Raw genomic sequence first — 27,977 nt, 5'->3', positions numbered from 1 at the left:
GCTTCTCCTAGTACGAACTACTATATTTTTCTGCTCTAACTTGGGCACTTCGAACTACAAATACCGTGTCGAAGAAATCTCTCAAAGTTCCCTGGAGATCAATCCTCTTTTTTTTTACAACGGTAATTGTAGCGGACTCGCGGAGTCCCCCGCGACTGTGTCTCCACAAGCTGTTGGCAAGGCTGAGACGCGGGTGGTCGGTGGCAGTGCAGTGCCGTTGATTCTCAGGGTCGGTCGCCTGTGGCTGTGTCCCTGCGCAATTAAATTCAGCCGCCCGACGATCAAACTGACAACATTATTCGACCCAGCCCCCCCTTTGCTTGGTTTGCGTCTTCGCCCATTCCAGGTCCAGGACGTGCAAATCAATCTAAACTAGCCAGACGACACGACACGGTCCCGCCCTTGCCAGCATCTCTCCCCAGCACCGGCGTCTGAAAACCGCTCGTAACGTAACACCTCCCCCGAGTCCTTTCAGCCGCCCAAGGCTGCGTCGAAGTCTGCTGCTCCTCCACAGTGACAAAGTCGGGGTGTATCACAACGATTCCTTTACCAGTCGACGCATTGAAGCCCCATTGGAGAGCGCACGCTTCTAGAAGCCCCGGCACCTTGAGGGCCGGTACAGTCGTCCGGTCAAGATGCTGTTACAAGAGGTGGTCATGGACAGCGACTCGAACCAGCCGCAAGAAATACACGAAAGGCACTCGGTCCCTCCCACAAAATTTTCCAGATCAGATGTCGCTTTCCCTCTGGTAACGCCCCGGAAGCGGGCTCCCTCTGTTGCTTCGGTCATCGACCTGGGCGTCGAGTCGTCACAGCCGGACGGACAGACGGTTGGTGTGGTGACCATTCGGGGGGCGACGTCGCCATCTGTAAACGGTGGAGATTCGTGTCGAGAAAAGGACAAGGAAATGTCTGGCGCCGGCAGTCCTAAACCTCACTCGTCGTCGCTGACTGACCTGCCGCTCGAAGTTCAAGGGAAAGTCCTCGACTTCATTTTCGGGGATATGCACTCCGTCTATGCTGGATCAACATCGCTGCGGGGCAAGAGCGTCTCGTCCCTGATGCGACATCCCCGGAGGAAAGCCGTTTCGGACCTTGCACTTGTGTCACCCACCTGGCGCGAAATGGTTCAAGAGCGCATCTATCGTCACATCAAGATCAAGGGCACTCGAGCAGGCGTGAAAGACTCCGAGGTATTCTTCAGCTCTCACCTGCATCTGAGAAAGCTTGTTCGGCACATTGAATTCTGGGTGCCTGTCTGGGGAGACAAGGCGCCCTTCCACGACCTTGCCGTCAACCCTCTGCTACCCAGGCCGGCGGAACGCAACAATGGCTCCTATCAACTTGCGCATCAAGCAAACGAGAGAGACCTGATTCCAGCCACCGACCTACTCAGCTTCAGCTTCAAACTATGCGCCTACTCGGCAACGCTGTCGGAGATTTTCGCCCACATCAACGGCTTCTTCCCCCACGCTCGTGTCTTCACACTCGAAGGCGGCCACTGCAAGAAGTCCAACATGATTCGGCACTTTCCAAAAACCCTGTTCCCCGACCCCAACCAGCGACTGGACAAACTACCAAATATACGCACCTTCGCCATGCGAGGTGCTTGGAATATCATGCGGAACTATCAACATTGGAAGACAATCGAAGACGCTCTGCCGAATGTTGAGGAGTGGCATTGCGGTTATGCGAGACCTCGGGTCGAAGCGGACCTCACGATCAATGAAATCCTGACGTACCTCCCGCCTAGACTCCGCCATGTCAACATCTCCCTTGATGGCATGTACAGCAAAGACACAACCTTAGGCTCAAGCTTTGGTACCGGGTCGAGTAACCTGAAAACACATCTCTGCGACCACCTAGGCCCTGTCCTGCCGCAACTCGAGTCGCTCTCATTCACGGGAAAGATTTGCGAGTGTCTGTGGACCAGTGCTTTGTCTGCACTCTCTTCTCAACCGGCCACCGCAGCGCCTCCAAGGCTCAAATATCTCGAAATAGTGGTCAAGGCATGTTGTCGTCAACGAACCATGGGCACCGACCCTACTACGGGAGAACCACTCATTCATGAACTGGGTGGTATCATCGCCGACGGTGCTGGCATCACAAATCTAGTCTTCATCAAGGCTTTTGAACGCCTTGTCCTCAACACCATCGAAGCCCTGCCCTTCTTTCCGAATTTGGAGTATGTGAGAATCCGATATATCGACTTGGATTCCCCTTGCACGTTGCTGAACCCGTACTGGCTTCTGGAAAAGGGCCAGGTGTATGGCGTTTGGAACGAGGAGATCGTCGAGAGGCTGAGTGAGTTGATGCCTGACATCGAATACGTGGAGCTGGGTGAGGGGATAGAGTGTGCACCAACTTACCACAAGCGATCAAGTTCTTCCAATCCTCCCTCAACCGGGGTGGGAGGTCCGCCTCCTGATGGTGGACTCGGACCGGCAACGCCCCCGGGGGTTATACTACCTAGCAGTCTTTATCCAAAGTGGAAGCCACGGAGCATCAAGACGAGCAGCTATAAAATCATTGCCGATGCGAGGGGGGGTTGATCGATGCTTTGTTTTTCCCGCTGTCTTTCCGTATAGCACCAGAGGAGCGTGACGGCCTTTCCAACAGCCTCGAGAACATTATAAGGAAGTTTGAGGAAGACGGGGCCTTGTGCATCCTCCACTATTGTCGACCACGAAGTCTAATGTTTGCATATTCTGGACGGATGGACGGAATGGTCAGCAAATGATTGATCACATGCATACGAGCCTGCCGCGAGCTGTGTTTATGTATTGACGTGATGAGGAAATTCGACGGCAATGTGCGACAATCAGCGTATTGGGTTCGGGCGGGCCAAACGTCAAAGAAAAGTTTTCTTACTTGGGTCTGGAGCTATTTCTTGCTTGTCTGTGTCCAGCTGTCGTCGAATCTGCAATCGAGGTGTCTTTTGTTCATCATCTCTTGTCTGTTGTGCCGAGCAGGAGCACTAGCACTGGCGATTGTTTCTTCCTCTACCGTGTTGTTGGTGGTTGTCTGACGCTTTCCTCTTTGGCTTTTGGTTATCATCACGGCGCGGCTCAGCTTGTCTTGTCTTGTCTCGTCAGGAGAAAAGAGCGAGGCGGCAGCGAGGGAGGGGGGTCGCGCTTCTGGCTTCAACGAGTGTGTCGACCTTTTGGTCCGTGGAGTTTGCTGAATGTGTCTTGTCTGGTCCGGTCCGATCTGGTCCGGCCCGACTACAAGGATGTGATCTGATACTGTGTTTGCTGCGTGTTACGGGATTTTGGGCTAGCGAATGGAAACGGAATTGGGGAATGGGAAATGGAAATGGGCGGGTCTCTTTTGGATGGCAGATCAAATCCCAGAATTGAGCGAGCACCAGTGGGCGGGAAATACTTGTGGGAAGGCAGGCAGGAAAGGCAGGCGCACTTGAGGGTCATAATATTTCTTCAGAGGCAAGGTAACCCCCCAAAAGTTCAGATATATTTTCTTCAGATCCTCGCATCTCGGTCTCGTGCCGCTTTCTTTATAATTCGCTGGTGGTGACAATACTTGTACAATCCCTCTGTCCTTGGGGGGAAACCCTCTATTGTGTCGGTGCGTCGAGTCTATATGACCCAGATGCTGGCTGGGCTCAGTTGCTCTTCAACACTCGATCCCTCGGCCCCAAATGCACACTGGTCATGCCACTCGTATCGATACTGGCATTCCCGCGCGGCCTGTGGCCGGTTGGCTTGACTCTGAGGTCAGAGACGCTCGCAGAAGACCCCGTTCCAGGGACCGTTATTTCTGGGGCTGAGGCCTTGAACCCTCGTTGCACGGTAGCGCTCGCCTTCGAGGTTCCCGAGCCGTCGACAACGTCGCCCACCACAACCCCTAATATCCAGCAATTGATTCCGAAGAAGGCGAGGCTCGCGGCGAAAAGGCCGGGGACAAACGTGCTCTTCCCCAAGAACTCGAGTTGATAGCCCTGTTGTAGCCAGAGTGCTTGTCCGAGGACCCACAGGACTAATGCCGTCGTCCCCAGCATAGGTCGCGCAAGTAACGACGAGTTGGGGAGGTACAGGGGCAGAAAGATGAGGTACCAGAGGAAATACTGCGACGTGCAGACTTTGTTGAATGTCACAAAAGTGAGGGTCTGGGCCAACATCGTTGTTGGGAGATCGCGCTTTGCTAGGCCAAGAGGGATGAGGATCGTGGACAGGAGTAGTTGGGGAATGAAGGCGAACGACTCGAAGGAGATCGAGGAGCGCAGGTTGGCAACCGTTGGGTGCGCTGACTGCGCCGAGGAGAGGTAAAGAAGGGTATTGTACGGGGAGAAATTGTGGCGGTGATCGATGCGGGTCAAGTGATGGAGAAACGTGTGTTGGAGGAATGGAAAGCCGTAAATATTGTACATGAGGAGGTTGAGCGCAGCAAACGTTGATATCGACGTCAAAAGCAGCACAGTGCGGCTCCTGTTGATGAATTGCAAAACACTCTGCAATATATTGGTTGCGGACGGACTAGAAGGGGTTTCCAGCGCCCACAGCATGCTCGCTCCGTAAATGAAAGGGTATATTTTGAAGTGAACACACGTTCCCAGCAGTAGTCCTGACAGAATGGTTTTATTGGTCTCAAAGGCCCAGAGCAGAGCCATGACCAGAACGCAGAGGAGACCTTCACTGCTTCCGCGTGTACTGATGTTCGCGACCATCGGGTTCAGGAGCCACACCGCCGCATATTTCAGAGCCCGTTGCTCTTCCAGGCCTTGCCTCTTCAAAAGACGGAGAATGAGCCATCCTGCGATGAGATCAGACGAGGCAAACAGCGCCTTGCCGAAGTGGAACCACAGTCCTCCCCAGCTGGTGGGTAGCAGAATCCATGCTAGAAGGGGGGTGTATCGGTATGTGGCGCGATCGTATGGAGACGCATGTCTCGATACAGCGCGGGCGGCGTCTGTGAAGACGTAATAGTCAATGTCCGTATATTTCAGGGCAGAAACCGAGTCCTGGTATATGCCGTAGACGAGCAGGGCCGCCCGAAGGAGGAAGGCTGAGGTGAAGACGGCAGTCCGCGACGAGAGGAGGGAGTGGAAGAGTGAAGCCATGAGGCTGGCAGCATGCCTCGTGTTGCTCCTCGAGGACGAGGCAGGCTCAAGGTCAGGTGTCCCTTGTCAGGCTGAGGGCGTCGACGACTTGAACAGGTGTTGGTTCGTTCAGTCAAGAGGAATTCTGGATCGCAGTTTGATGTGCATTGGGGAATTTTGTACAAAGTCTCCGCAGGGTTGCCGCATTAGTGCCCTGCCCTTTGCCAGACGGACTGGCTTTTTGTCAGAGCCTTGGATGGCTGGACTTCAGACACAGTTAACTCACCTGCACCAGTTAGGAGACCAGCACCAGAAAATACACTGTTCAGATATCTTCACAGAGACCGTCAACTCGAACTCGACACAACATAACGCTGGACATTTCTTAAAGCAGCAAGAGAAGCCGGTGCTTCAGTAGTATTTTTCGTCACCCGCTTCTGAACCAGGTGGGTGTCCCTGTTCGCCCTCGCAATCTCAAAGGTTCATCATGGCAGGGGTGAAAAGAAGGCACGACGGAATGGTAGAGAATGAGTCGTCTCAGTCCGAGACGAAGTCACCATATCTCCCCGTGTTCGAAGCATTCCGGGCCCAACTCGACGAGCACCATGACCGCAGAGAAAGGATCATCAAAGTGTCGAGGGACGTGACGGCGCAGAGTAAAAAGATGTGAGTTTGATGCACTTGTGTTTCGTCGTTCTGTCTCTAATCAAAGTGTCGGCAGTATATTTGCATTGCAAAGGTGAGACAACAATGACCCGCACTACCGATGGACAAGCAGCTCACAGCTACAACCCGCAGAGTTCGCGAGCTAGGCAAACCGATACATGCTTCGACATCGAAGCAAACGACGCCCATGTATGCCACCATCAGAACCTTGTTACAGAGCGTCGTTCCAGACCTTCAAGGCAGCAACGCGTATCGCTACCGCGCCAATATCAGTGCTGGGCTCCAAGAGTTCATGGAAGCCGTCATTTTTCAGCACTACCTGGAGACTCAACAGGTCATGAGTTTTGAGGATGCTCGGACCCAGCTCCCAAACGGCATCTCACTCACTTACGACGACTATGCACTTGGGCTGTTCGACATGACGGGTGAATTGATGCGTTTCGCCATCACCTACATGGCCACAAACGGGCAATTGCCTGGGATAGCAAGAGGAGCAGAGCCATCTCACAAGTCCTCCATCCTGGTGGATATGCAAGATCTGCGCACCGCTTTCGAAGCGCTGGACGCGACTAAAGCCCACAGCCTATCCAGAGATTTTGACAACAAGCTCAAGACCACGAGACAGTCCGTGGAGAAGGTGGAGAACGGCGTATACCACATGATTGTGAGAGGAAAGGAGAGACCCAAAGGCTGGAAACCAGATTTTTCGTCCGCGGATGCAGGACGGGACAGCGGAGAAGCCGTGGAGAGTCATTGAAAAAGCGTCAATCCTCAGATCGCAGGATACCGTACTCTCATGTCCACTCAAATGCTGGGCTATCTCGAGAGCTACTGAAGCATTTGGCCGTCGGTCATCCACTGACTGATTTCCATGATACCCATCACCTTGTATATCAGAATCAAGCAAAACATCCAGTTACCCCAGACCCCTAGACCCTCTTGCTTCATGGCTTGGTCGGGTCTTCATCCGCCTCCAGAATACCCTCTTTGACCAGCTGTTCTGGCTTGGGCCGCTGTTGAATCTTATGCTCAAGACTGTCTGCTCGCATATGACGATCCAAGGCTTTCTGACTGGCTTGCAGCGCTGGCGCGGCGGTTGAGTCGGGAAGGATATTTCCTACAGCATGTGAGAATGGCGCCAACGCTCAGGATGGATTCAACTCATACGTTCCACCAGTTCGTCACGTTCTGGTCGCTTCTCGAGATGTTTTCTTAAATTGTCGGATTGTTGTTGACGCTCGAGTTCGTGCTGTTTCGCTTGTAGGGCCCTGTATACACAGTAAGGAACTGCACATGCCTCTCGAAGATCTGCCTGTAGACTCACGGGGCAGCATTGCTGTTAAGGAGGATGTTGCGATTCTTGAGGTCTTGAACATCGGGGCGCAGCTGCAAGTGCTTCTCGAGAGAGTTCCGGCGCTCAATGGGCGAGATGGGGCTTTCGTCGACCTTGAGGTCAGGCGTGTTATCTTCGTTCAGTGCGTTAGACATTGTTAATGGAAGTGAGCTTTCTCAACTGCGAAGAGGTTCAAGGGAAAGGCAAAGAAAGGACAGCGGGAGCAAGAGGGCTGAGTTTTGTCCAGTCTGACTGACGTCGCAGACCCTTTGTTCCCCGCGATTGGGTCTTGTTCTCACCTGCTATTACAATGACAATGGCCAAGCTTGGGTCTTGGAATGCCCTGCTGATCCCGCCAACTTCCATGTGCCACTGGCAGGCCACTGGTCAACTGCCCCGCGCTGGCCACCAGACCATCAGGGCCCCTCCACTATGGGCTTTAGGGAAAGGCCAAGCCGCCGAACTTTCAGCCCCCAATCTGTGCGGGATGAACCTAATAGGCACCGATGCCGCTAACGCTCATAGGCGCCTGGGACAATAGTCGTGTCGCGTCACAAAATTATTCACGCTGTAGCGCTTCCTGCGCAGTACATACATAGCCTTCACCATTGCATTGCTTGTTCTACCGGGTTCACCTCTCTCCTGAACCTCATACTCCGCCAGGAGCCCTCTTCGACGATGCTGCCACCATGTGGATCCTTGACACCAATGCCGATTTCTTTCAGGGCCGGCGAATGTGGCTCAGGCCAGGGCGGAGATACTTGTTTGGTCGAGTCAAGAAAGATGGCGTTATGATCGCTATCGATCACAAAACAGTCTCCAGACAACACTTCAATATCTCCGTTGACCCTGTCAAGGATGCCGACGTCGGTCAGATCCACACCCGAACGAAGATACGGATCGAAGACCACTCAAAGACGGGAACGTATGTCAACGGCGAGTTGATCAAGAAGAAAAGCCCAAAGAATGAGCAGGAGCCAAACCCTGTGCGAGAACTGAAGGACGCCGAGAATTCGATTCGGCCAGGGAGCTGCCCCTATGAGTTCACCGTCACATGGCAACCCTGCGTCTTCACCTTCAATCTACTCAAGAAAGAGATCAAGTCGGGAGTTCTCAAGACAAAGCAGGAAAGGGTGAGGGATCTGGACATCAAGGCGATTAGCGATTTTTCGTCTGAGAACACCACCCACGTCGTGGCCAGCAAGAGAAATACTGCCAAAGGTCTGTTGGCGCTGGTCAACGCCAAATACCTCGTGACAGAATCATACCTCGACGCCCTAGACTACGTTGCGAGTCCCGCCACTCTGAGCCAGGAGGTAAATCTCTCTCCGCTGGAAACCGACTTTGACAGTGCCTGGCCTCATCCGAAGGACCACCTTCCTCCCCCGGGAAAGGAACCCACGATCAGGCCTGCGGAATCATATCAACCGGATCCTACGCGAGTCAACGTATTTGAACATTACACCTTTGTCTTTGGCGATCAAACTCAATATGACACTCTGTTACCCGTCATAACAAGTGGGCATGGGAAAGCTGTACTATTCAAAGTGGTCAATTTTGAAACAACTAGTGAGGAGTTGATTCAATTCTTGCACAATGCCACCGGGAATAAAGCTGGCGACACTACAGCTGGGTCGAAAGGCGGAGTCATTCTGGTTCGATGGACTGGAAAGGAAGACGTTCAAGAATGGACGACTGCACTTGTCAACGAGACGGCTTTGAAGACGGACCAGCGGGCAATCGATCAATCCGAGTTTTTAGACGCTATTTTAGCAAATGACGCCGGACTTCTCAAACAGCCTATCCCGTTCGAAAGCACCAATGAAGGCGGAATTGCACCTCCACCGTCTGCAGTGAGTTCCCTTGTCACTGGCCAGGCCAGCGGGTCCTACACAAATGGCAGCAGTGGAACAGAGAATGAAAGTCGGCAAACCGCCCATGCGACAAAAGCGATAGGCAACGCAGCAGCGACGTCTCAACCTTCACAAACATCAGAACAGGATGTCTCACAAGTCAACGGCGCCAGAGGAGAGGATACGAGACCTCTCCCCGTCCCGAAAGTCTCGCAGCTGACCAAGTTCAAGAACTTTGACGATGGATTCGACCCCGACGCTGTCGCTGCTTATGAGGAAGACGAGGTTATTGAGGAAGCCGCATACATCTCCGAACCAGAAAGTCAAGCCAGGTCACCCATCGTCATCAAAGAAGAGCCACAGTCAACAACGAGGAAGCGACCTCGATCACCAACAGAGCAGCAACACGATACATTTGCAAAGGAAATGGACGATCTTCTCCCTGCAGCGACTGCGTTGAAGAGACGAAAGCTAGCGGAAGCAGCGGAGAACGGGCGCACTATTGAGGAGGACATTCAACCAGGTCCATTACCCGTGAAAAAGATCAAGGTGGAACGGGAAATTGACGTCCGCGAAGCCGCCAGAAAACAACGGCAAGAGAAGGAAGAAGCCGCTCGGAGAGAGGAAGAAGAACTTGAAGCCGGCCTGCCTGGGATTGAGGACAAGGCACCTGCCAATTTGGTTGACGTAGTCACAATTGATCTTCCAGTACGTGATAGTAGGTCGAAGGCGAACAACAGGGTCAACGATCGGCACGGACCAGACTGGGATCCCAAGTGGAATGGTCGCAAGAACTTCAAGGGCTTCCGTCGCAACGGCGAACCAGCTCAACGAAGATCTCACGCCAGCAAAGTCATCGTGCCACTGGTCGAAGTCCCGAACAAAACGGGTGGCTTAGGTGATCAATATTGGTCAAAGACAGAAGAAGAGCAGGAGCGCGAGAGGGAGAGGAAGCGTAGGGAGGACGCGAGAATCCAACGGACGACGCAGAGCCAGACCCAACCGTCGAGCAGGACCATCTCCGGCGAGGTCAACGGGAGATCGAGAACGCGGATTGTCTTGGACGATGACGACGAAGACATGGACGATTTGATCGGTCAGTCAGAGGAGGACGTGGAGAGCGCATCGATAGCTACGATGACCACAGGGATTTCTCGGCTGCAGAGGGAATCAGAGGACACTGCCGAGCATGAAATCGACCCCGGCACGCCGCGACGCACGCGTGCTGCAGATCGCACTCGACAGGCGAGCGAGAACGCGTCGGAAGCAGCGCGAGACGACGACACGCCGCCGAGAGCGACCCAATCGCAGAAGGGGAAGAGACCGGCGACCTCCAAGGCGGAAACGAGCAACCCGAAACGTCAAAAGACGTTACCTGTCCCCGTCACGAATGTGCGCGGGGACGACGGAAGCGAGGACGAGGACGACAGTGACGACATGAAATTCCGGTTTGGGACGAGAGCGCGCAGGGGCAGAGGGGGTGGGAGAGGGAGAGGGAGAGGCAGACTCGCTAGTTAGTTGGTTGGTTGATACCGGCGCTGAAGGGCACCTGGGAGGTGGGAGAAGGGATGATGCCAGATCCCTTTTATGTCTCTTGTAACATGTAACATGTACGTGTTCCTCAGGATTCGATTCGATCCAATACCAACAACATCTACGCCCAGGGTGCCGTCAAAGCCATTGACCACCAACAGAGCTTTTGGGCTATCTACTTGGCTAGATAGTATAACTCTGTTCGCAATACTGTTTGTGCCTCGTGGGTGCCTCGTACTAACCAGAGAGACGAGTTAAGGGTGTCGTGTCGCGAGGCTGGATACTCCTGAATTTGTCCCCCCCGCCTCACCTCACCTCACTGGTCAAGATCGAGACATGCGCCATTTTACGAGCTACGTGAATCCATTCTCTCAATTCAATCAATGAGAGCCACCTTCATTACGTACGTGCAAGTCATACTTTTATGCATCTTACAAAAAAAAGATCAATTCCTTTTTTTTTGGTGGTGGGAGGAAAACAAAATCGCCGCTCTGTTGTTCTACATACTGACCCGCGAATCCGTCCCCTTTTTCAGATCCTTCCGGGGTTTCACCGCCAATAAGTCGGACCCCGGCCCTTGAGATACGTCTCCCAGGCGCTGTCGAGCACGTCGACGACTTCCTGGGGGAGGGGCCCCTTTTCCAGGTCTTTGAGGTTGCTCTCGAGCTGTGACAGGGAGCTCACGCCGATGATGACGCCGTCGTTGCCGCCGTCCTTTGCGAATTTCAGGATCGAGTGGTGGATGCACCATCGCAGGGCGGTCTCGAGGAGGGTCAGGTTGTGTTTCTGGACGACGGGCTCGATCATCTGCAGGGCCTGGAAGGTCGAGTCGTGGAAATACCGCTCGCGGTACATCTATCTCACACAACACAGAGAGAGAGAGCGCGCGTCAGGGTCAAATTTTGGTGGTGGTGGGCAATACAGGACAGACTTTGGGGATACGTACCTTTCCCGAGTTGGCCACGGTCGCAAACCGTCCTTCACTGGGGATGTCGTTCTTCGACTTGTATTTGCCGCTGAACACGCCGCCGGCGAGCTACATGGGCCGTGTGAGTTCTTTGGCTGCCCTCGCAGAGCAAAGCAGGATTGATAAACTTACCGGATTGTAAACGACCAAGTCCAAGCCATACCTGCAAGAAATCCCCACGTCAGCTTGTTTTGTTGTTGCGACACCTCTTAAGATATTCAACTGTGATCCTCACTTTCGACAACACGGCACCAGTTCTGTCTCCATGTCCCGGGTGATCGCATTGTACATGGCCTGGTAGATGGTGGGTTTGACCCAACCTCGCTCGTTGGCAATGTTCCACACCTCGGCGACTTCCCACGACGCAAAGTTGCTGAGTCCCAATTGAACGAACTTGCCCTCCTTGAACATGTCGTTGCAGCACTGCAGGGTGTCTTTGAACGGCACGGAGCGGTCGGGGGCATGCAGGTAGAAGATGTCGACGCTGTCGGTCCCCAGCTCGGCCAAACTCTTCTCGAGACTGGCCCTCAGCTTCTCTGGGGAGTGGTCGCCCGGCTTCACGGGGAAACACTTGGTCGCCAGTGTCAACCCGCGGTCTTTCCATCTCGCCTCTTTCGTAAAGGCTTCTTGTCGCCCACCAATGTATGATCGCGCCGTGTCCACCTCGTTGTAGCCCTGGGATTGGAAATAGTCGAGGTTCTTGTTGTACTCTTCCAGACTCGTGACCCGGCCACCCTTGGACTCGGTCCCCGGCGGGCCAAACGTCATGAGGCCGAGGATGACGCGCGGCTTGTCGCTGTTTGTCATGGTGGATGTGACGAGGGGCATCTTTGCGGTCGTGGACGAGGGCGAGGGCGAGGGAGCTGGGGATATGTGACGGGTGACGGACGCTAAGCGGGCAGCGGCCGTCTGGGGTGACAGGGAGGTTTGAGAACGGGTGACGGCGGTGCGCAACATGAAAGTGACGACGAGGACTTTGTTCTTTTTGTAGGGCACTTGCGCTCAGGAGATAAAGTCGAAGCTTTTCCCCTGTGGTGACTTTTGCTTGCGCAACTTGCTATCGGCGACAATGGAAGATGACCGACCTACCCCGACACCACCGACGCCCTCCCCAGCATTATGTACATGACGCCATTGGATTTTCTCCAATTCTGGTTAACCACGAAAATTGATTGCTGTTGTGGTCGGCTTAACACGGCGCTTGTCTATGCTTTTTTCTTCTTTCTATCCAAGTGTTTGCCGGTGACACCATCATCCTAGAGATAACCTGACATTTGTGTCCAGCCACTCGCTGCCACCGAAACATCAGATCGTGCTTGTGCAGCTACATGCCATCCTAAGAGTACTTTATCTCCAAATTCTTTTCGCACCGGCACGGGCAGTGCCTTTCAGAGTACACGTATTCTAGCCTTTGAAAGTAACTCCTCTAACATTGCAGGTTGTAATCCTCCTTGATGATCTGGGCACTTTTTTCACCAATCATAAATACCGGTCCCTGCAGGTTAACATCGGGCAGCCGTGGGATGATACTAACGTCGCAGACTCGGAGGTTCTGCACTCCATAAACCCGCAACCGTGAATCCACGACACCGCCATCAGCCTCAGGGAGCATCTGGCAAGTCCCACTCGCATGCCAGTTCGGAATGGTGTTGGTCTTGATATAGTCGAAGATGGTATCGTCCGAGGCATTTGCGGGGATATTCGCGATTCCAGGTTGGACCTCGCCGTTATCGGGGCCGATGGTAAACTGTGCAATCGCCGGATGTGCAAGCAATTTTCTCAGGTCCTTAAACGCATTAATGGCCACGGCGCGATCGGTTTCGTTTGAATAGTAGTTGGGGTCGATGTTGGGTGCATCAAAAATCGACGCCGACTTGAGCGTCACGTTCCCGCGACTCAGAGCCACAAGCGGCGACGCCGTGAGTGAGATGTACGACAAATTGGCTTGGGGGACATAGTATGCAGACGAAGAGGCACCCCCGGTCGACGAAGTGCCGCCAGAGGACGGGAGGAAAGCCAGTCCGCTAGGGTAGAATTGGGATTCATACAAGAACTCGACGTGTGCTTGGTTGACAAGTCCCGCATCGAGCACAGCCTGCGCACCTATGGCTCGCAGGGTGGCATTCGACAACTGCTGAAAACCATTGGTGATTCCAGAAGGAGCAGTGTATGGCCCAGTCAGAGAATCGAGGAACTGCTGTTGCGCCGCTGCAAGTGTGGAATCGTTGACGGCCATGGAACTAGTCGAGGCGGTTTGCTGGACCAAGGCCATGATGCTGAAGACGCAGTGATCATTCAAGCTGTGTAGAATTAGAGCAGCCTCTAACCACAAGTATTTGGGGACACTTACTTCTGCCCTACATTCTCGTTGATGTACACAGGGTTGATCCCGTTTTGGCTCAACTGTCCGCTTGGCCCGATTCCCTGCGGAAACGTCAGAAATAGCCAGCGTTTCATCCACATTGACTGACCGAAATCATCAGAAGTTGAGGGCTGTTGAAGGCACCCATGGTCACAATGACCTCCTTGGTCGCATTGACACTGATAAACTGCCCAGTTGGCTCATCTGTAAAGGAGACGCCGGTTGCTCGTGATGTCCCATTGCGGCCTTTTGTAAACTGAATCGAGGTCACCGGCGCATAGTGGAGGACGTCGAGATTCGTGCGGTTTTGAATCGGCTTGTAGAAGGCGTCATAGCTCGAGCTGCGCCTGAGCCGGTGGTCAAAACATCCAGTACCTTGCTTGACCCCCGTGTTGTTGCCGCTGTTGAGTTCATTGACAATGGGGATGCCTATCGCCTCACTAGCGCGGATAAAGCCCACATTTGAATCGGGCACGAATCCCTGGAACGCAATCTGTAGCTCGCCATTGGAATAAGCAGAAGGATCCCAGGTCTGGAAGCTGTGGTCGAAGCTATCCTTGAAGTTGGGCGGGTTGAAATGGGTTTGCTATAACAGTCAGCCAGTTTGATCTGTGCAGTAACACGCCGACCACACCGACCTTGACGCTCAAAGGATATAAATCATCCCAGCCCCAGCCTGGGTTGCCTAGCTCGACCCAGTGATCGTAGACGCTGGCGCTGCCTCTTCCATAATATAACCCATTAATGATCGAACTCCCTCCGAGACCACGTCCTCCTAGTAGCACCAGTCAGCCAAACCTGAAGTCCAGATGGTGTGGAGGGACTCACGGTGGTAGGGAAGAATTCGATTGTTAAGGGTCGTTTGCGGCACAGTATAGTAATTGTAGTCGACCGCCGTACCTAGGGCAGTGAGTGAACAGCTTGAGAAGTGTTCAGACCTAGAATCTCACCAGCAAGATATTGATTTCCGCCGGGGTACATGTAGTTCGCAACAATTCCTGGTTCTGGACCTGCTTCTAGCACAAGCACACGGATGTTGGGACACTCCGTCAAACGATTTGCGATAACGAGGCCCGCTGTGCCACCTGCTTGAGGTTAGTCCAGCCGTTGTGCCACGCTGTGTATAGCTTGCCTCCAGCAATGATGAAGTCGTATGTATCTTGTATGGTCTGCCTCTTGATCTGTTTGATGGGCTTTGCGCAGGCAACACCTGCCAGAGCAGCAGTAATGATTGCCGAGAAATACATGGCACTTTCTTCAAGGGACGAGAAGATGGAGAGGTAAGCAATAGAGGCATATGCTAGGTAACAAAATCCTGTCGCATATATATCCCAAGGCACTCAGTGACCTGCACTCACCACTTCAGCACTGAGGTCCTTCTAGTTTATAAAGTGGTTTCATATCCACAGAGCTTCAGGCCTCGCGCCTCGTCAGCGCCCTGAAGATCGCCATTTCGGATTACCGTACGATTGGTTGCGTTTGATTCTTCGAATAGACAGCTGAGGGATTCTGTCGATCATCCTGGAATCAGTGCACAACAGGTCTATGCCTGCACGGAACATGTCCACCATGTCATATTATGCACAAGAAAGTCTCGTTATAGCGCAGGAATCTCTCACGGGCTTGTCGGAAGGATTGCTTAGCTTTAGCTTTGGGCATATAGATATGCCCAGCTTACCAGTTGTACTCCCAAAAGGCAGTTTCCTGTCGCATAGATCAAGTCATTAGAACCGTGTCTTCTCGACTGCCTGCTGGTTGCTGCTCGACTGCAGCCTCGTGCAGAGTTCGAAAAAGCGTATACGAAGCCTCGTTTGATAAGGCGCTCCAAGGCCATGACCGGCTGTTCGCCTGAAACTGTAGACATCGAACAGACCTTATGATTTGCTCGGTAATACCGACTTTGTGAATACCGTATATCCGCCTCTTCCGGTTACTTCCCCAGTCGGTCATGCCAATGACATCGATGATTACTCTCGTAGTCCAGTATCAAATCCTGGGCCGCTGCTCTGTAGGCCTAAACAAGGGCACGAAGCACAAGACGAGCATGTCTCCTCCGATTGCGAATGTAGGATCTCGGATTGGAGGCTGGCCGACGCCTTGCAAGTCCGCGGTCCTGGTGAGTCGTCTTGAAGTCGGCAAAACGGCCAAAGTGGACCAAGCTTGACGTTCAGCTAGTACTTGTAGTAATCCCATCGGCCTCATATGAATTCCGATTCCGGAATCCAAGCGGCTCAGGCCACCCGTACCCGAATCTATACCTTCGGAGCTATCAGCAACCGAGCGAGAGGTGAACCGCTCTTGCAGAGCCAGAGTTGATGGGAAAAAAAACCCAATCGAGGTCAATTTGTCGATGGTTAGCTTCAAAGCCTCCACCCGTAAGCTGGGGATTTTCAGGACGCCGAATGTGTCTGGAAAGCTTTCGGTAGATCCTGGATTCTGATGAAGTCAACCTCTCACCTTCAGCTTATACATGGTAGAATCACTGCTATTGGCGGTCTAGAAAGACTTGAGCCCACTCTGTTGAAGCATCTCCCGGTCTTGTCCCCGTGGGGATTCTTTAAAGTAGACAAGGCAGCGCGGTGTCTTGGAACAAGGATGGGGGAAGGTTTATATCGTGGCCGTGAACAACCGCCAGGAACTAGTCAAGTCGGATCCCTCGTAGCCCTTCCACAAAATGGACGTTCGCTGAGGTTTGCTATTATTTGTCATCTGGCTCTCCCTCGGTGCTCTTGGGGGAACGTTCATGAGACTCTCACAGGCATCGCAAGCAGTGCCGTATGCATTGAAGGTTGTGAGGGCGTAGTGTGACTCGTTGCTCCGGAACCAATCGAGGTGAGACTCGGCCTTGTGCGTCCCTTCTGAGCACTATTCAGGTCCGTCCCTGTTTCTGAATCAAAACATGAACCCTCGTCTGCTCACTCGTGCTCGGAAAAAAGTCGACGTCTTGTTGGATCTGCATTGAAAAATCTGACCTAGAAAGTGGAAAGAAGTAGAAATGAATTGAGGTTGAAAGAAGGTCACATCGCAAGACAACCGAAACACGGCATCACGTGCCACCTGCGCCTGCGATCTTGCCTATGGCGTTGGTGTCGTGGTAACAAAGGTGAAGTGACTCTCCGCTGCTCCTCTTTTCAACACGCCGTGGTAGTCATTCTGCTAGTAGTGTGTCTATCAGATGTCCTGCGTTTCGATCGCGGTCTTTGCTGGCACCGCAGCCTTGCTGTAATAGCACAGCCTCGAAAGTCGAAAGGTCGAGGGTCACCGAATACAGCGAACGCGAACCTCTCTCCGTCCTCTCACCTTCGGCACGATCCATGAGGTTGTTGGGAAGCGACACAAGAGCGTAAACCAGGCATAGCCAAACAAAAAAGGTGGACCATACCATTCGCCAAAAATGATCCTTATGGTCTCCTGCTGGAGATCTCTCGTGCGACCACAAGAGCCAATATGCACCTTCTCGCCACGGGCTTGGGCATCAAGACAGGATTCCAGCCCGAATGGGAGCTAACATCTCTTCGTGGGAAAGAAACAAGGAAACCAAAGGTTCCTCTGCCTGTTTTGGGGACACCAAGGACATATGTGGCAGTTGGCCTGTGGTTGATTAGGTACTGAGATACACTCTTTCCAGAGGGTGTTGTACATCCATGATGCCTGGTGAGCCTCTCCAGGAGGTCAAAGTACGCACAATGAGTCTCGGTGTGCATGTAAAACTGTACCTAATAAAGGGACTGTTAATGAACGCACCAGTAAGAGTACGAATAAAAAAGTACCCAGAGAGAGCCGGGAAAGGGGGCCTGCGGAACGCACCCGAGTTGCCTGGATGTACATACTCGGTACAGTGGGATTCAGGGTCCAGTTGAACAGCCCCAACAGCCTAGCCCCCCACGCCACCCCAGTAGTTGAGAGCCTCTTCGTCTACGCCCCCAATCGGCAGCCAACACTGAATGCAGATGATGGAAGCCTTTGATCTCCGCAGGGCATTAAGAGAATAGTGCAATTCTCTCGCCGTCCTTATCGACAACTACATTGGTGAATCTCACGGGTGAACCTCGACACCGTCACAGCCCTTCCTATCAGAGTCGTACAAGCCGTCCCACTGGTACCAGCAGCGCCACGTATCGACTGCAGACCGACTGCGCATGATTCTGTCCTCCCCACACCGCAGGCCACTGACCAAATCTGGTGACCTTTTTATAAGCCTGCCTGTTCCCAACCGCATGGATGACACCGTCCGACAGTAGCGACTCGTCTGGAGGAGATCTCATCTATACGCCTCCTGGCACTGAGTCGCCCCTACCTCTCGCTTCGGCCTCTGCCGCATCCGCCAAATCCACTTTACGTCCTTCGAGCCCCTTGCGTCTCAACTCCCTTCCCCCAGCTATAAAAGACGAATTCCGGGCGGATCGACAGCACATTCGAGGGGTGCATTTCGATGTGAATGACGAACATAGACAAGACGAAGAGGAAGACGACGACGATATGGCGGGGAGAACGTCAATGCACCAGCCTCTTGGGCCAGAGTCGCACGAACCGCTATTAGGGGAAGACAAACATACAAACACAAGAGGCCGACCAGAGTCACCAAGTCTCCATGGCTCATCCCGACCAGCACTCTCGTCTCGGAGGAGCACATTTCGCTCGCGGTCTCCTTCATACGTCCAACCCGAAGACATGGTGCGGCGGAAATACATCTACGCTTCCTTCTTCCTCATCCTTTCCCTCATTTCCTTTGTCGTACAGACGGAAACTGCGGTATATATTCAACACGAACTGAAATGGGACAAGGCATATTGCATGATGTACTTGACGCACGGCTCGTGGATATTCCTCTGGCCAGTCCAACTCATCTTCCTCCGGATACAGAAACGTCAACTGTCCTGGCCTGCGTTCTGGCGAAGACACGTTTACCTCCTCCGTTCTACGGCGCAAATGGTCCGCTCTCAAGAATTACATCTCTCAAAGTCGACCACTCTGGTCTCCCCTTGGCCCTACATGATCAGAGCCACCGCCTTCATTACCACGTTTCTGACGATGGCCGGAGGATCGTGGTACGTTGCTGTTAATTTGACATCACCGTCCGACCTCACCGCGATCTACAACTGTTCCGCCTTCTTCGCCTATGTATTCTCCATAATGCTCCTGAACGACAAATTACGCTTTGACAAGGCAATCTCGGTTGCTCTGGCCATCATTGGCGTCCTTGTCGTCGCATATGGCGATAAAGACGACAGCACCCCTGGTCCAGGGACATCAAACCCCGGTGCTGAAAAGGGATTCGGAACAAAACTCGTGGGGAACATCGTCATTGGCATTGGCTCGGTGGCGTACGGTTTTTACGAAGTTCTTTACAAACGCTTCGCTTGTCCCCCTGAGGGTACTTCCCCAGGCAGGGGAATGATTTTCGCAAACACGTTTGGCAGCATGGTTGGGCTTTTCACACTGACCGTTCTTTGGATCCCTCTCCCCATCCTTCATTGGACTGGTCTGGAGACATTTGAGATTCCAAGTGGCCAAGCAGCCAGATTGCTCGCCATCTCCACCCTCTCTAATGCTGTTTTCTCCGGCTCTTTCCTCGTCCTCATGTCCCTCACCTCGCCAGTCCTAAGCTCTGTTGCCGCACTCCTCACAATCTTTCTGGTGGGTATCACAGACTGGATCATCACCGGGAAACCACTCAGTACGGCGGCACTCGCCGGTTGCGGCTTGATCGTTGTGGCGTTCGTCATGTTGAGCTGGGCCACGTATCGAGAGATGAGAGAAGAACAGTTGAAACGGGAAGAAGAGGAAGAGAACAAAGTCTTTGACGATGACGATGACGAGGAAGATGATGAAGAGCCAGTGTCGAGCAATAGAAGGAGGGCCAGTTGATCTGCTTTTTGATGAGTCGGACAGGTCCAACTCTTGTATTTGCGAGGTCTAGTGACGTTTGCTGATGTTTTGGTGGTCGTATACCGTCCACGGCGCAGGACGGGACTTTTTGGGGGGTTTGTGTGGGTCAATGCGATGCCACGATTCTCGGGGCAATGTATTGAAATGGGACTCTTGGATGGAGGGATGTCCCAGTAGCACGCGTTCGGGGCACAGGAGGAAGCAAAAATTCGGGCTCCAGCCAGACTGGACATGGGGGATTTTCTGAAAGAATTTGGCATCTACAGGCGTTAGGACTTACACTATGTACGTCAAACTTACATATCCGTCATGGACTTGGGACCAGATCCAGTCCAACTGGAGATCATTATACCCCAAGTAGGACGGTGTCATGAGAATAGAGACCCTCTGAGGTCCAAGAATGAAATATCGCTATTGGTATATTAAAGTCATTTCTCCTGGGACCGTGTCCTACAAAGTCGTGGAATTTCAGGTGAAGAAGAGTCTCTTCTGCCTTCTCCCGCCCACGGTTTCCGGCTCGACCAGACTGCTAGAAGCGACCTTCCTCTTCGGTTTCGATCCACTGGCGGATTTCGGCCTTTCTAGCCCAGACGTGTCAGGCGGTGCTGTGCTAGAGGCCCTGGAGACAGATCCGTTCGTCTCGGCCACAACCTCTTTGATGGTCTGCCGCGAGAGACACAGATCGATGTGGCTGTTGAACTCCCTGTCGTTGGCTGGCTGCGGGAGTTGGCAGACTGGACAATCCCATAATGCTTCTTGCTTGTGCTCTTCTTTCGAGGCAGTTGCTGCAGCTTTGTTCAGCACCCGTCCATGCTTGCTTTGTGGTGATGCTGCCGGCGAGTTCGACTCGCTGCCGTACTTGTACTTGCCAAAGGGCTCGTGCCAGTCCGCGGTAGAAACATAGGCTTCTGGTGCAAGGATGGTCTGGTCCTGCTCTTGAGCAGGTTCACGCTGCTGCTCTTGACTCAGGCGCTCAAGCTCTTCCATCTCCTCCTGCCTCTCCTGACGCACGGCTTCTTCAAACTCTGAATCTGGCCAAACTTCCCACTCTGCATGATCGGCAGGCTTCCCGTTGGAGAAGTTGTCATTGTTGACTTTACGACGGAAGAAATCAGTGCCTGCCTTCTTGGTGCTGACTAGGTGAGTGCATCGTAGTCCCATCAAGCGAAGCCGGAAATCTGGGATCTCCTTCTCGAGTTTGGCCAGCATTGGTAGACTGTAGTTGTAGAGATCGTCCGCAAGGTGGACTGCTTTCGGGGTAACGACTTGTCGGGTGAAGACTTCGTAGGTGTGCAGTTTGACCTTGAGGACTAGGGTCCGGCCTTTGACCTCGACGCGAACCATATCTTTTGCAAGCTCCTCGGCTGTGTGCCGAAGCTTTTCACGAAGTTCCTGCTTGTTGCTGATGTCGCGGAATGTGCTTTCAGTCCCCACGCTCTTTCGCTCATACTCCTCAGCAGGCTGTACTACGGTGCGTCCCAGTCCAAGATATGTCTGCATCAGAAAATGGAATGCCTTCTCACCGAACAATTTGTACAGATACGCCCGGTGGACGTAGATGTCACCGCATGTTTTGATACCAATCGCATCAAGCTCTCGCTCAAAGACACGACCGACGCCGTTGACTTTGCGGACGGGGAGTGCAGATATGAACGACATGACGGCAGCTCGCTCATTGGGGATTCGGAACTGCCCATTGGGTTTGTTCCTATTGGAACAGATCTTAGCCAATTTGGCATTGGGTGCAATCCCCGCGGAGACTGTAATCTTACACTTCTCGTGCACTTCCTTTCGAAGTTGTTCAATCGCAGCCTCCGGGTCCATTTGATGAGTGTGGCAATACTCGGTGATGTTCAGGTAGGCTTCGTCGATACTGGAGCTCTCAAAACGCGGGTCGTATTCTGCGAGGATAGCTCTCACTTCTCTTGCCTTGGCTGTGTATTTGTCAAAGTTCAAGGGTAAACAGATCAGCTGGGGGCACAGCTTCTTGGCCACAAAGCCTGCCATGGCACTGCGACAACCATACTTGCGGGCTTCATAATTACAGGTGGTAAGGACACCCATCCCTACGGCCATGGGGACATTCTTGAGCTCCGGTCGGTCAATCTCTTCAACGGCGGCGTAAAAGGCATCACAATCAATATGGACGACATATTGTGACAGGTCTCTCGCCACTTCGAGGGAGGTAATGTAGTCATCTGCCCGGCGCAAATCCGTCTTCAGGTCGAGCTTCTCCAGTTGTGCCTTCTGTTTGATAATCCGCTCGATCTTTAGAGTCAAATTCCTGTCCCTGACTTCTTCATTGTTGAAGAATTTGGAGCCTTTCGACGCCTCGTATATGATCTCAGAGACCTTCTTTTGATCAACCGCATCCTGTCCTGCTTTAGTCAGGGAAGGGCCGAGTAGATGGTGCTTCAGGGAATGGTGCTGGGATGCCTGGAGGGAGGCGTTTTGGGCCTGCGGTATCTGATCGACATGGTCTGGGGAATTGTCTGTGTCTGGGGCGATGGTGGTAGTGAGGCCATCATTCTCGTCATGCAATGTCATTGCAACACCGGAGGGATGACATCGGGCAGCATAGTGCGATGCCGCTTTGAGCAGTTGGCAGTCTGGTGGTGTCTAGGACGCGACGGGGTAGGGGCGTGATGGTGGACGTGTTTTAGCGAGAACCTTGGAAAAGTCACCTGCCGTGGCTGCCCGTGGCCTGCCTCCCAGTGACGAAACCAAACCGCTCAAGCTAAACCATTCGCGGTAATCTTCTGGAGCGTGCACCCGGAATCTCAAACAGCTTGTTGACATTGAATGTGGAGAGACACCGCCTGCGCTCACTGTCTACAGAGACTCAGAGCCAGCCCGCCCTCTTGAGCCGACAATAATGGTCTCTATCGAGTCCTGGACTCCCTTCTGTCGCTGTCATGCGAGAGCGAGAGCGCCCGCTGCCACAGCCCGTCCCTCGTTCTCGACGTTCGCCCCTCCCGACAACGATGCACGCCGATAAACAAACCCGGTCCAACACCTCGAAACCACTGACTCCGGCTCTCAGTGCCAACTTCCGCACTGCCAAAAGCCCCCTGACCCCGAGAGTGGTCGGCTCTGCTTCGTCTTCGCCTAACCTGTCCTCTCGCAGGGACCCTTTCGTCAGGTCAAAGTCTCCCCCCAAACCCGATCAGACCACAACACCCCTAAATGGAAATATCACTCCTCGGTCTGGTGCGAGGAAGTCACGGGTTGGAACAGAGTCACCTTTGACTCCAGCACAGCCAAGGGGAACGGGCAACGGTCAGAGGTCGAGAGCGTCGTCGGGCAATGAGTCCTCGAAACCCACTATTGGTGCAATGCGAGGCCTCGGGCTCACCAGCCCACGGCTGGCTGCCAGTACAGGTGCTCTACCGAGGGCAAACACGTCAACATCTACACCTGCCGTGACCATCCATCGAAGGTTGTCCGCGACAAAGAGCATGGTGGAGGGGGATAAAGATATCACGTCGAAGTTCTTCCACGCGAACGAGGTCAAGCCCATTGTCGGATCCCCAGAGGCTGACGAGGGCCACCGATTTCCTCCAAGGCCAGGACACTTCTTCGTTGGTTCTCCCCCGTTGGGCAGGGATAATGCAAGTGGAAAGGAGAACCTGGACGATAAATTCTTCAGGGCAAACGATTTAACACCACACGCACCGGCTCGACGTAACATCCTTCCTCACATCTCAACAGAGAGGTTGAACAGTCCTACCATCACAACAGCCACACACGGCTTTCGAAATACTCCTCCCCAATCCCCAAACAGGGCTCACAACGTGTTTCCTCCAGAACCCTCATCGCCCCGAAAACTACAACCTACCCAGGCGCCTTCACCTCCGGGGCCCCGAGCGTCTGCCGAACGCCCTAAGAGCAGCTCAGGCAGTACTACAGCGTCTCAGCCTACCCCGAACAGTCATCGAAAGTCGATCAGCGCAAGTTCTATTGGGTCCCCAGCTCTCAGGCAACTGAGCAACATTAGAGCACAACCACCCCAGCCATTAGATCTCCACCCTGCTCCTCTAGTCTCACCCCGGATCCACGGGCAAAGCCTCCTTTCCCCGGAAACGTCGAGTCCCAGGTCTACCAGCCTTGCATCTACGAACACTGTCCCCACTTCTGTCCCAAGTGACACGGAACTCTCAGAAGTCAGCAAGACTCCCGGCGCACCTGCGTCGAGTTCAGACTCAAGAACAGACTTAGCAACTACCATCATCCATTCTCACTTGGATCAAGCTGCTAATGCCCGGCGGGAACGTAAAGTCCTGGATCTGGAAATCTCGAACTCGTCATTACTGGCCATCAACAAGACCTTGGAACGTGAACTCCGCAAGCAGACTGGGGAGTTAAGAAGGTATCGGCGACTGTCGCGTTCAGGGCGATTATCGCTTGCGCCGACAACAAGGACAATCTCCGGGCAGTCTGATCTCACACTGGGAACAGTCACCGAGTTTGACGAAGAAGATCGTCAATTTTCAGACGACGACGACGACAGCGATCTAGACGATCTCGAAGACGAAGATGGTTCTATGCTGTCCAACGAGTCTGGTTCCATGCTAAGTCCATCGGTCCGATCGCGCCAGCGCGCGAGAGACGAGAAACGACTGATGCAAGACCTGTCGCGCCATCAACAACTCCTTGTCGACGTCCAAAAACTCAGCCAAAGTATTAAACGATGTCTCACCTGTTCAGAGGAGCTAATTCGAGAAGGGAACAAAGCTCTTGATTACCGAGTAGGCATAGGGGACGTGAAGCTTGGGGGGAAAGTTCTAAACGACGATGAGTTGGATGAAAGGGGGTTGGTGAACGGTGTGGAGGAGCAGGAGGCCAGACAAGGTCTACTGAGTCCGAGCATCACCAAGGCGAACATAGACGAGGCGGCGCTGTGGGGAGCCGGGCCGCCTCCAACAATCATTGCCAGCGATATGACAGCAATGCCCTCGTTGGACGAATTGTCTGATATATTGGATTCTGTCAGCGCGCAGCTGGCCGACACCTAGATTGGCGCGCCTTGAAACTCTTGGACTGGATCCACGGAAGACAAAGTTGGTCTTCTTTTACGACATGATGACCCAGACTGCATTGGAAGCCGGATTACGTGAAGAGATTGCTATTTCCTTTTGTTGTTGCGGCGGGAGTTGAGCTTGTTGGGTGCGGATAAGACGTGGAATCTGCGATCGTTGCGATTGTGTGTAAAATGATACCCCCCCAAGTCATTGCCGAGTCTCTTTTTTTTAGTAGTTTGTCAATCTTGGTGCACAGAAGGAGAGGTGGTCGAGAAGCCTCGCCTGTCGGGTTGGAGGTTGGCTATATATATCAAACCTCCAGGACGTCGTGAAGGAGAAGATAATGGTCGCAGAAAGCTGAGCAGGACGAGACGAGGCTTGATCGAGAAAACATACTGTATGTACAGAGAGAAGGAGGAGAAGAAGAAAGAAACAATAAGTATTATCACTCCAACTCACACTCATATTCACTGATGCTTACTCTCGCTCTCGCTCTCGCTGTGTACTATGTACTACCCTCGTTCAAGAACTCGAAGGAGAGACACAGACTTTCTTCTGGTGCGAGTTGTCGAGTGCTGAGACAACTCGTGTCGTACATTTACGCGGACACGGGCACTTTTCAGGGCGATGGGGTTCTTTCTAGCGAAGGAGGGGAGACAGAGGAGGAGCAAGAAGAAGTGAACAAGAGACAAAAAGAGATCAAGGAAGAAGGGAAAGGCAAATAGGAAAATAAGGGGGAATCTGATATCTATGTGTGTCGGCGAGCGCGAGTAATGTTCCAAAACAAACGACATCGAACAGCAACGCTTTCTGGCCTGCCTATTCCTTGTATCCTGGTCCTGACCCGGTCCCTGATCCCGTCCCGACCCACCATATGCGATTTCCTCGACGATACAGGCCCGATCCAACCAAGCCTGTGCCTGATTACCCCAATAGTACGTAGTAGGTTGTGCAAGTAGAGAGAGGGGGAGGAAGGAAGGGAGAACTTTGTCGTCATGCATTCGTGCCTGTGAAGAAGGTCTAGCCAATTCGCGAGCAAGAAAAGCGACACATTCCACGCGCACGCCACAGATGGTTGATAGATGGCCCGGATCGAATGTCCCACAAGAGTCACGACTCGACTCTCTGAAAATCCGCCTTCAGGCTTCGTTTCAATCATGCTCCGCCTGGGGTACAAATGGTGTTCCCGCCCTGGCCATTCTCAAACTCACGCCGATGTCGACTGTCTTGGTGAACCACTGGCGCTGGACTCTCGGTTGCCTCCAAAGAAGTGTCTGTGTGATTGGTCACCGTGGATGCTCTCTTTTTGTTTCTCCTTTTCCTTTTTCTTCTCTTGCTTTTTCATCGACTCGGCCATTAGTTGTTCAAAGGCCATAAAGTCGCCTTCCTCGTCTGGATCGCGTTCAGCCTGCAAATGACACAACATTAGCATTACGAGGTACATTCTAAAGCTGAGAGATGCGCCTCTTGAACAGAGGAGACTTACCTTTTGGTAGATAGTCCCACAAAGGACCAGGGCATGTGCTCGTTCTATTCGCTTCTCCAGTCGAACGTTCTTATCGTTCAGAATCCGGTCACACACATCCCTTAACACGCCCTGAATTTCGAACCTAGAGCCCCTCCACGCAGCTGCCAGGATCTTGCCAGTGACTTTTCTTTCGTACTCTGCTTTCTTCTCATCAGTCCAATCGGCACCACCCTTTTCTTCCAGCTTGGCCATTTCTTCCATCGTTAGTTGGGCGTCGATGGCTGACGAGATTGTATTCCATGTGTCTTTGGCAAGGGTGCCTTTGTCTTTTAGACGGGAGAAGAAGCCTGAGATGCCGAGGAACTTTTGGGATTTGAGAAACGAGGTGGCTTTTTGGATGTATGTCTGTCCGACAGCGTGGAGGATTTCAATACCGAAGGACTCCATCTTGAGATTTTCAACTTCGAGTCTGATCTTTTCTTGGAACGCGTGGGTGACTTCGGGGCTCTTATCCGTTTCTGTCCACACGCTGATACGATCGACCAGTTTCTTTGCCAGAGTCTCGACTCGTTCTTCTCGGAGGCGTCGTCTCTCCCGTTCGTAGGCTTCCAACTTCTCCCGCTGTTCTTTGGTCAAGCCGCCTTTCTTTTTCTTCTTCTGCAAGTCTTTTTCTTCTTGCGTCAAACCCGCCGCATCCATTCGCGCATCTTCTTCTGATCGATCCATGATGGCTTGCTGCCCAGCGTATCTTCTCTGCGGGGTGCTAGTCCCAGAAGATCTGCCGGTGGACGTCGATGGCTCTTCACCGGAAACATATGGTGGAGGCGGTACGGTGGTCCCCTCTGGTGCGGAATGTGCTTTTGCTTCGGTTTCCTTCGCGTCCATGGTCGCCGTGGTCGCCTCTTTTTCTTTTGCTTCGTGGATGTTCAGCTTCTCCTCCGCAGTTTTCGCAAGTTCTTCTTCCTCCATGGCCTGCATTGTGATGTCCATGGTATGTGTAAGATCTTTCAGGAGGCTCAATTCGCCGATTAGGTCGACAAAGGCATCACCGCCAAAGATCATGCTGAAAAATTCGGCGGGATCCTCGAACCCTTGGCTAGGCATGGCTTTTTCCTTGCCATATTTGTCGTACGCGGCGCGGGTGTCCTTGTTCGATAGGACTTGATAGGCTTCGCCGACGGCTTGAAAGCGGACGTGCGCGGTTTCGTCGCCGGGGTTCTTATCAGGATGGGTGGTGATGGCGAGCTTCCTGTAGGCTTTTTTGATTTCCAATTCGGAGGCATCTGGTTTGACGCCTAAAGCGTCATAGTAGGAAGTGTCGACGACCATTGTAGCGGGTGCAAATTCTACCTGGGATGGATGTAAGATCTGGCCGATGCGCCAACTGACATGGGATGGAGACGTGTACGATTTATATCGCAGCCTCTGGGCTCGTGAAGGCCGCCGGTCCCGTTGGTGGCCGCAAGCACGAAACCCAGCACAGGGGGTGAAGTCATAGGTAGATGAGTGATGCCTGCAGCTCAGCCACTTGGGTGCCACTGTGGCTATGACGCGCTCCGGTCAACCTGCCCAGGTAGATTTTGGGGCATCTGGTGGTCGAGCAAAGGTCCCTAGAGCTGATCTGGCATCGCCTTCCTCCCTAATAGATGAACCCTCGGTTAATAGGGATCGTGCCATTCGGAGATGCCAACCTCCACACACAAAAACACGACGGTCTAGTTCACGTCGAGCCACGGGTAGTTGATGAAAACTCGCCGCCCCTTTTTCTCCTCTGGACCATGGTCGCTCGTTATCACCTAGTGTTCTCCATACGTCGGGAGTGTTCAACG

The 27,977-nt window shown here is 53.1% G+C and overlaps 11 protein-coding genes across 11 annotated transcripts; 5 read left to right on the top strand and 6 right to left on the bottom strand.

Moving 5' to 3' along the window:
• Window positions 1–635: 635 nt before the first annotated feature.
• On the top strand, window positions 636–2,552 carry AYO21_03614 (hypothetical protein; the record flags this gene model as incomplete). Its single annotated transcript, XM_022653588.1, has 1 exon — window positions 636–2,552. One exon carries the CDS (start codon window positions 636–638, stop codon window positions 2,550–2,552), a length of 1,917 nt encoding a protein of 638 aa, XP_022514112.1.
• A 1,070-nt stretch (window positions 2,553–3,622) lies between these two features.
• AYO21_03613 (hypothetical protein) lies at window positions 3,623–5,077 on the bottom strand (the record flags this gene model as incomplete). The annotated part of the gene is made up of 1 exon (XM_022653587.1): window positions 3,623–5,077. The coding sequence occupies one exon, from the start codon at window positions 5,075–5,077 to the stop codon at window positions 3,623–3,625; it is 1,455 nt and encodes a 484-aa protein (XP_022514111.1).
• A 466-nt stretch (window positions 5,078–5,543) lies between these two features.
• On the top strand, window positions 5,544–6,479 carry AYO21_03612 (hypothetical protein; the record flags this gene model as incomplete). Its single annotated transcript, XM_022653586.1, has 3 exons — window positions 5,544–5,722; window positions 5,778–5,795; window positions 5,855–6,479. 3 exons carry the CDS (start codon window positions 5,544–5,546, stop codon window positions 6,477–6,479), a joined length of 822 nt encoding a protein of 273 aa, XP_022514110.1.
• Window positions 6,480–6,666: 187 nt separating this feature from the next.
• Window positions 6,667–7,210, bottom strand: AYO21_03611 (hypothetical protein; the record flags this gene model as incomplete). Its single annotated transcript, XM_022653585.1, has 3 exons — window positions 6,667–6,839; window positions 6,890–6,990; window positions 7,047–7,210. The coding sequence occupies 3 exons, from the start codon at window positions 7,208–7,210 to the stop codon at window positions 6,667–6,669; spliced, it is 438 nt and encodes a 145-aa protein (XP_022514109.1).
• A 534-nt stretch (window positions 7,211–7,744) lies between these two features.
• AYO21_03610 (hypothetical protein) lies at window positions 7,745–10,426 on the top strand (the record flags this gene model as incomplete). The annotated part of the gene is made up of 2 exons (XM_022653584.1): window positions 7,745–10,356; window positions 10,423–10,426. 2 exons carry the CDS (start codon window positions 7,745–7,747, stop codon window positions 10,424–10,426), a joined length of 2,616 nt encoding a protein of 871 aa, XP_022514108.1.
• Window positions 10,427–10,990: 564 nt separating this feature from the next.
• On the bottom strand, window positions 10,991–12,236 carry AYO21_03609 (hypothetical protein; the record flags this gene model as incomplete). The annotated part of the gene is made up of 4 exons (XM_022653583.1): window positions 10,991–11,296; window positions 11,388–11,477; window positions 11,541–11,571; window positions 11,644–12,236. The coding sequence occupies 4 exons, from the start codon at window positions 12,234–12,236 to the stop codon at window positions 10,991–10,993; spliced, it is 1,020 nt and encodes a 339-aa protein (XP_022514107.1).
• Window positions 12,237–12,834: 598 nt separating this feature from the next.
• Window positions 12,835–15,017, bottom strand: AYO21_03608 (hypothetical protein; the record flags this gene model as incomplete). The annotated part of the gene is made up of 7 exons (XM_022653582.1): window positions 12,835–13,708; window positions 13,759–13,832; window positions 13,880–14,356; window positions 14,409–14,545; window positions 14,599–14,670; window positions 14,721–14,855; window positions 14,981–15,017. The coding sequence occupies 7 exons, from the start codon at window positions 15,015–15,017 to the stop codon at window positions 12,835–12,837; spliced, it is 1,806 nt and encodes a 601-aa protein (XP_022514106.1).
• A 2,974-nt stretch (window positions 15,018–17,991) lies between these two features.
• On the top strand, window positions 17,992–19,638 carry AYO21_03607 (hypothetical protein; the record flags this gene model as incomplete). Its single annotated transcript, XM_022653581.1, has 1 exon — window positions 17,992–19,638. The coding sequence occupies one exon, from the start codon at window positions 17,992–17,994 to the stop codon at window positions 19,636–19,638; it is 1,647 nt and encodes a 548-aa protein (XP_022514105.1).
• A 489-nt stretch (window positions 19,639–20,127) lies between these two features.
• Window positions 20,128–22,206, bottom strand: AYO21_03606 (hypothetical protein; the record flags this gene model as incomplete). The annotated part of the gene is made up of 1 exon (XM_022653580.1): window positions 20,128–22,206. The coding sequence occupies one exon, from the start codon at window positions 22,204–22,206 to the stop codon at window positions 20,128–20,130; it is 2,079 nt and encodes a 692-aa protein (XP_022514104.1).
• A 437-nt stretch (window positions 22,207–22,643) lies between these two features.
• On the top strand, window positions 22,644–24,674 carry AYO21_03605 (hypothetical protein; the record flags this gene model as incomplete). Its single annotated transcript, XM_022653579.1, has 1 exon — window positions 22,644–24,674. One exon carries the CDS (start codon window positions 22,644–22,646, stop codon window positions 24,672–24,674), a length of 2,031 nt encoding a protein of 676 aa, XP_022514103.1.
• Window positions 24,675–25,887: 1,213 nt separating this feature from the next.
• Window positions 25,888–27,477, bottom strand: AYO21_03604 (hypothetical protein; the record flags this gene model as incomplete). The annotated part of the gene is made up of 2 exons (XM_022653578.1): window positions 25,888–26,088; window positions 26,167–27,477. 2 exons carry the CDS (start codon window positions 27,475–27,477, stop codon window positions 25,888–25,890), a joined length of 1,512 nt encoding a protein of 503 aa, XP_022514102.1.
• Between the last annotated feature and the right edge of the window lie 500 nt (window positions 27,478–27,977).

This window comes from Fonsecaea monophora (assembly GCF_001642475.1).
Source record: "Fonsecaea monophora strain CBS 269.37 chromosome Unknown Scaff18, whole genome shotgun sequence".
Lineage (NCBI taxonomy): Eukaryota > Fungi > Ascomycota > Eurotiomycetes > Chaetothyriales > Herpotrichiellaceae > Fonsecaea > Fonsecaea monophora.
Note: the sequence above shows the minus strand (reverse complement) of the source record. Positions and strands in the feature narration are given on the sequence as shown.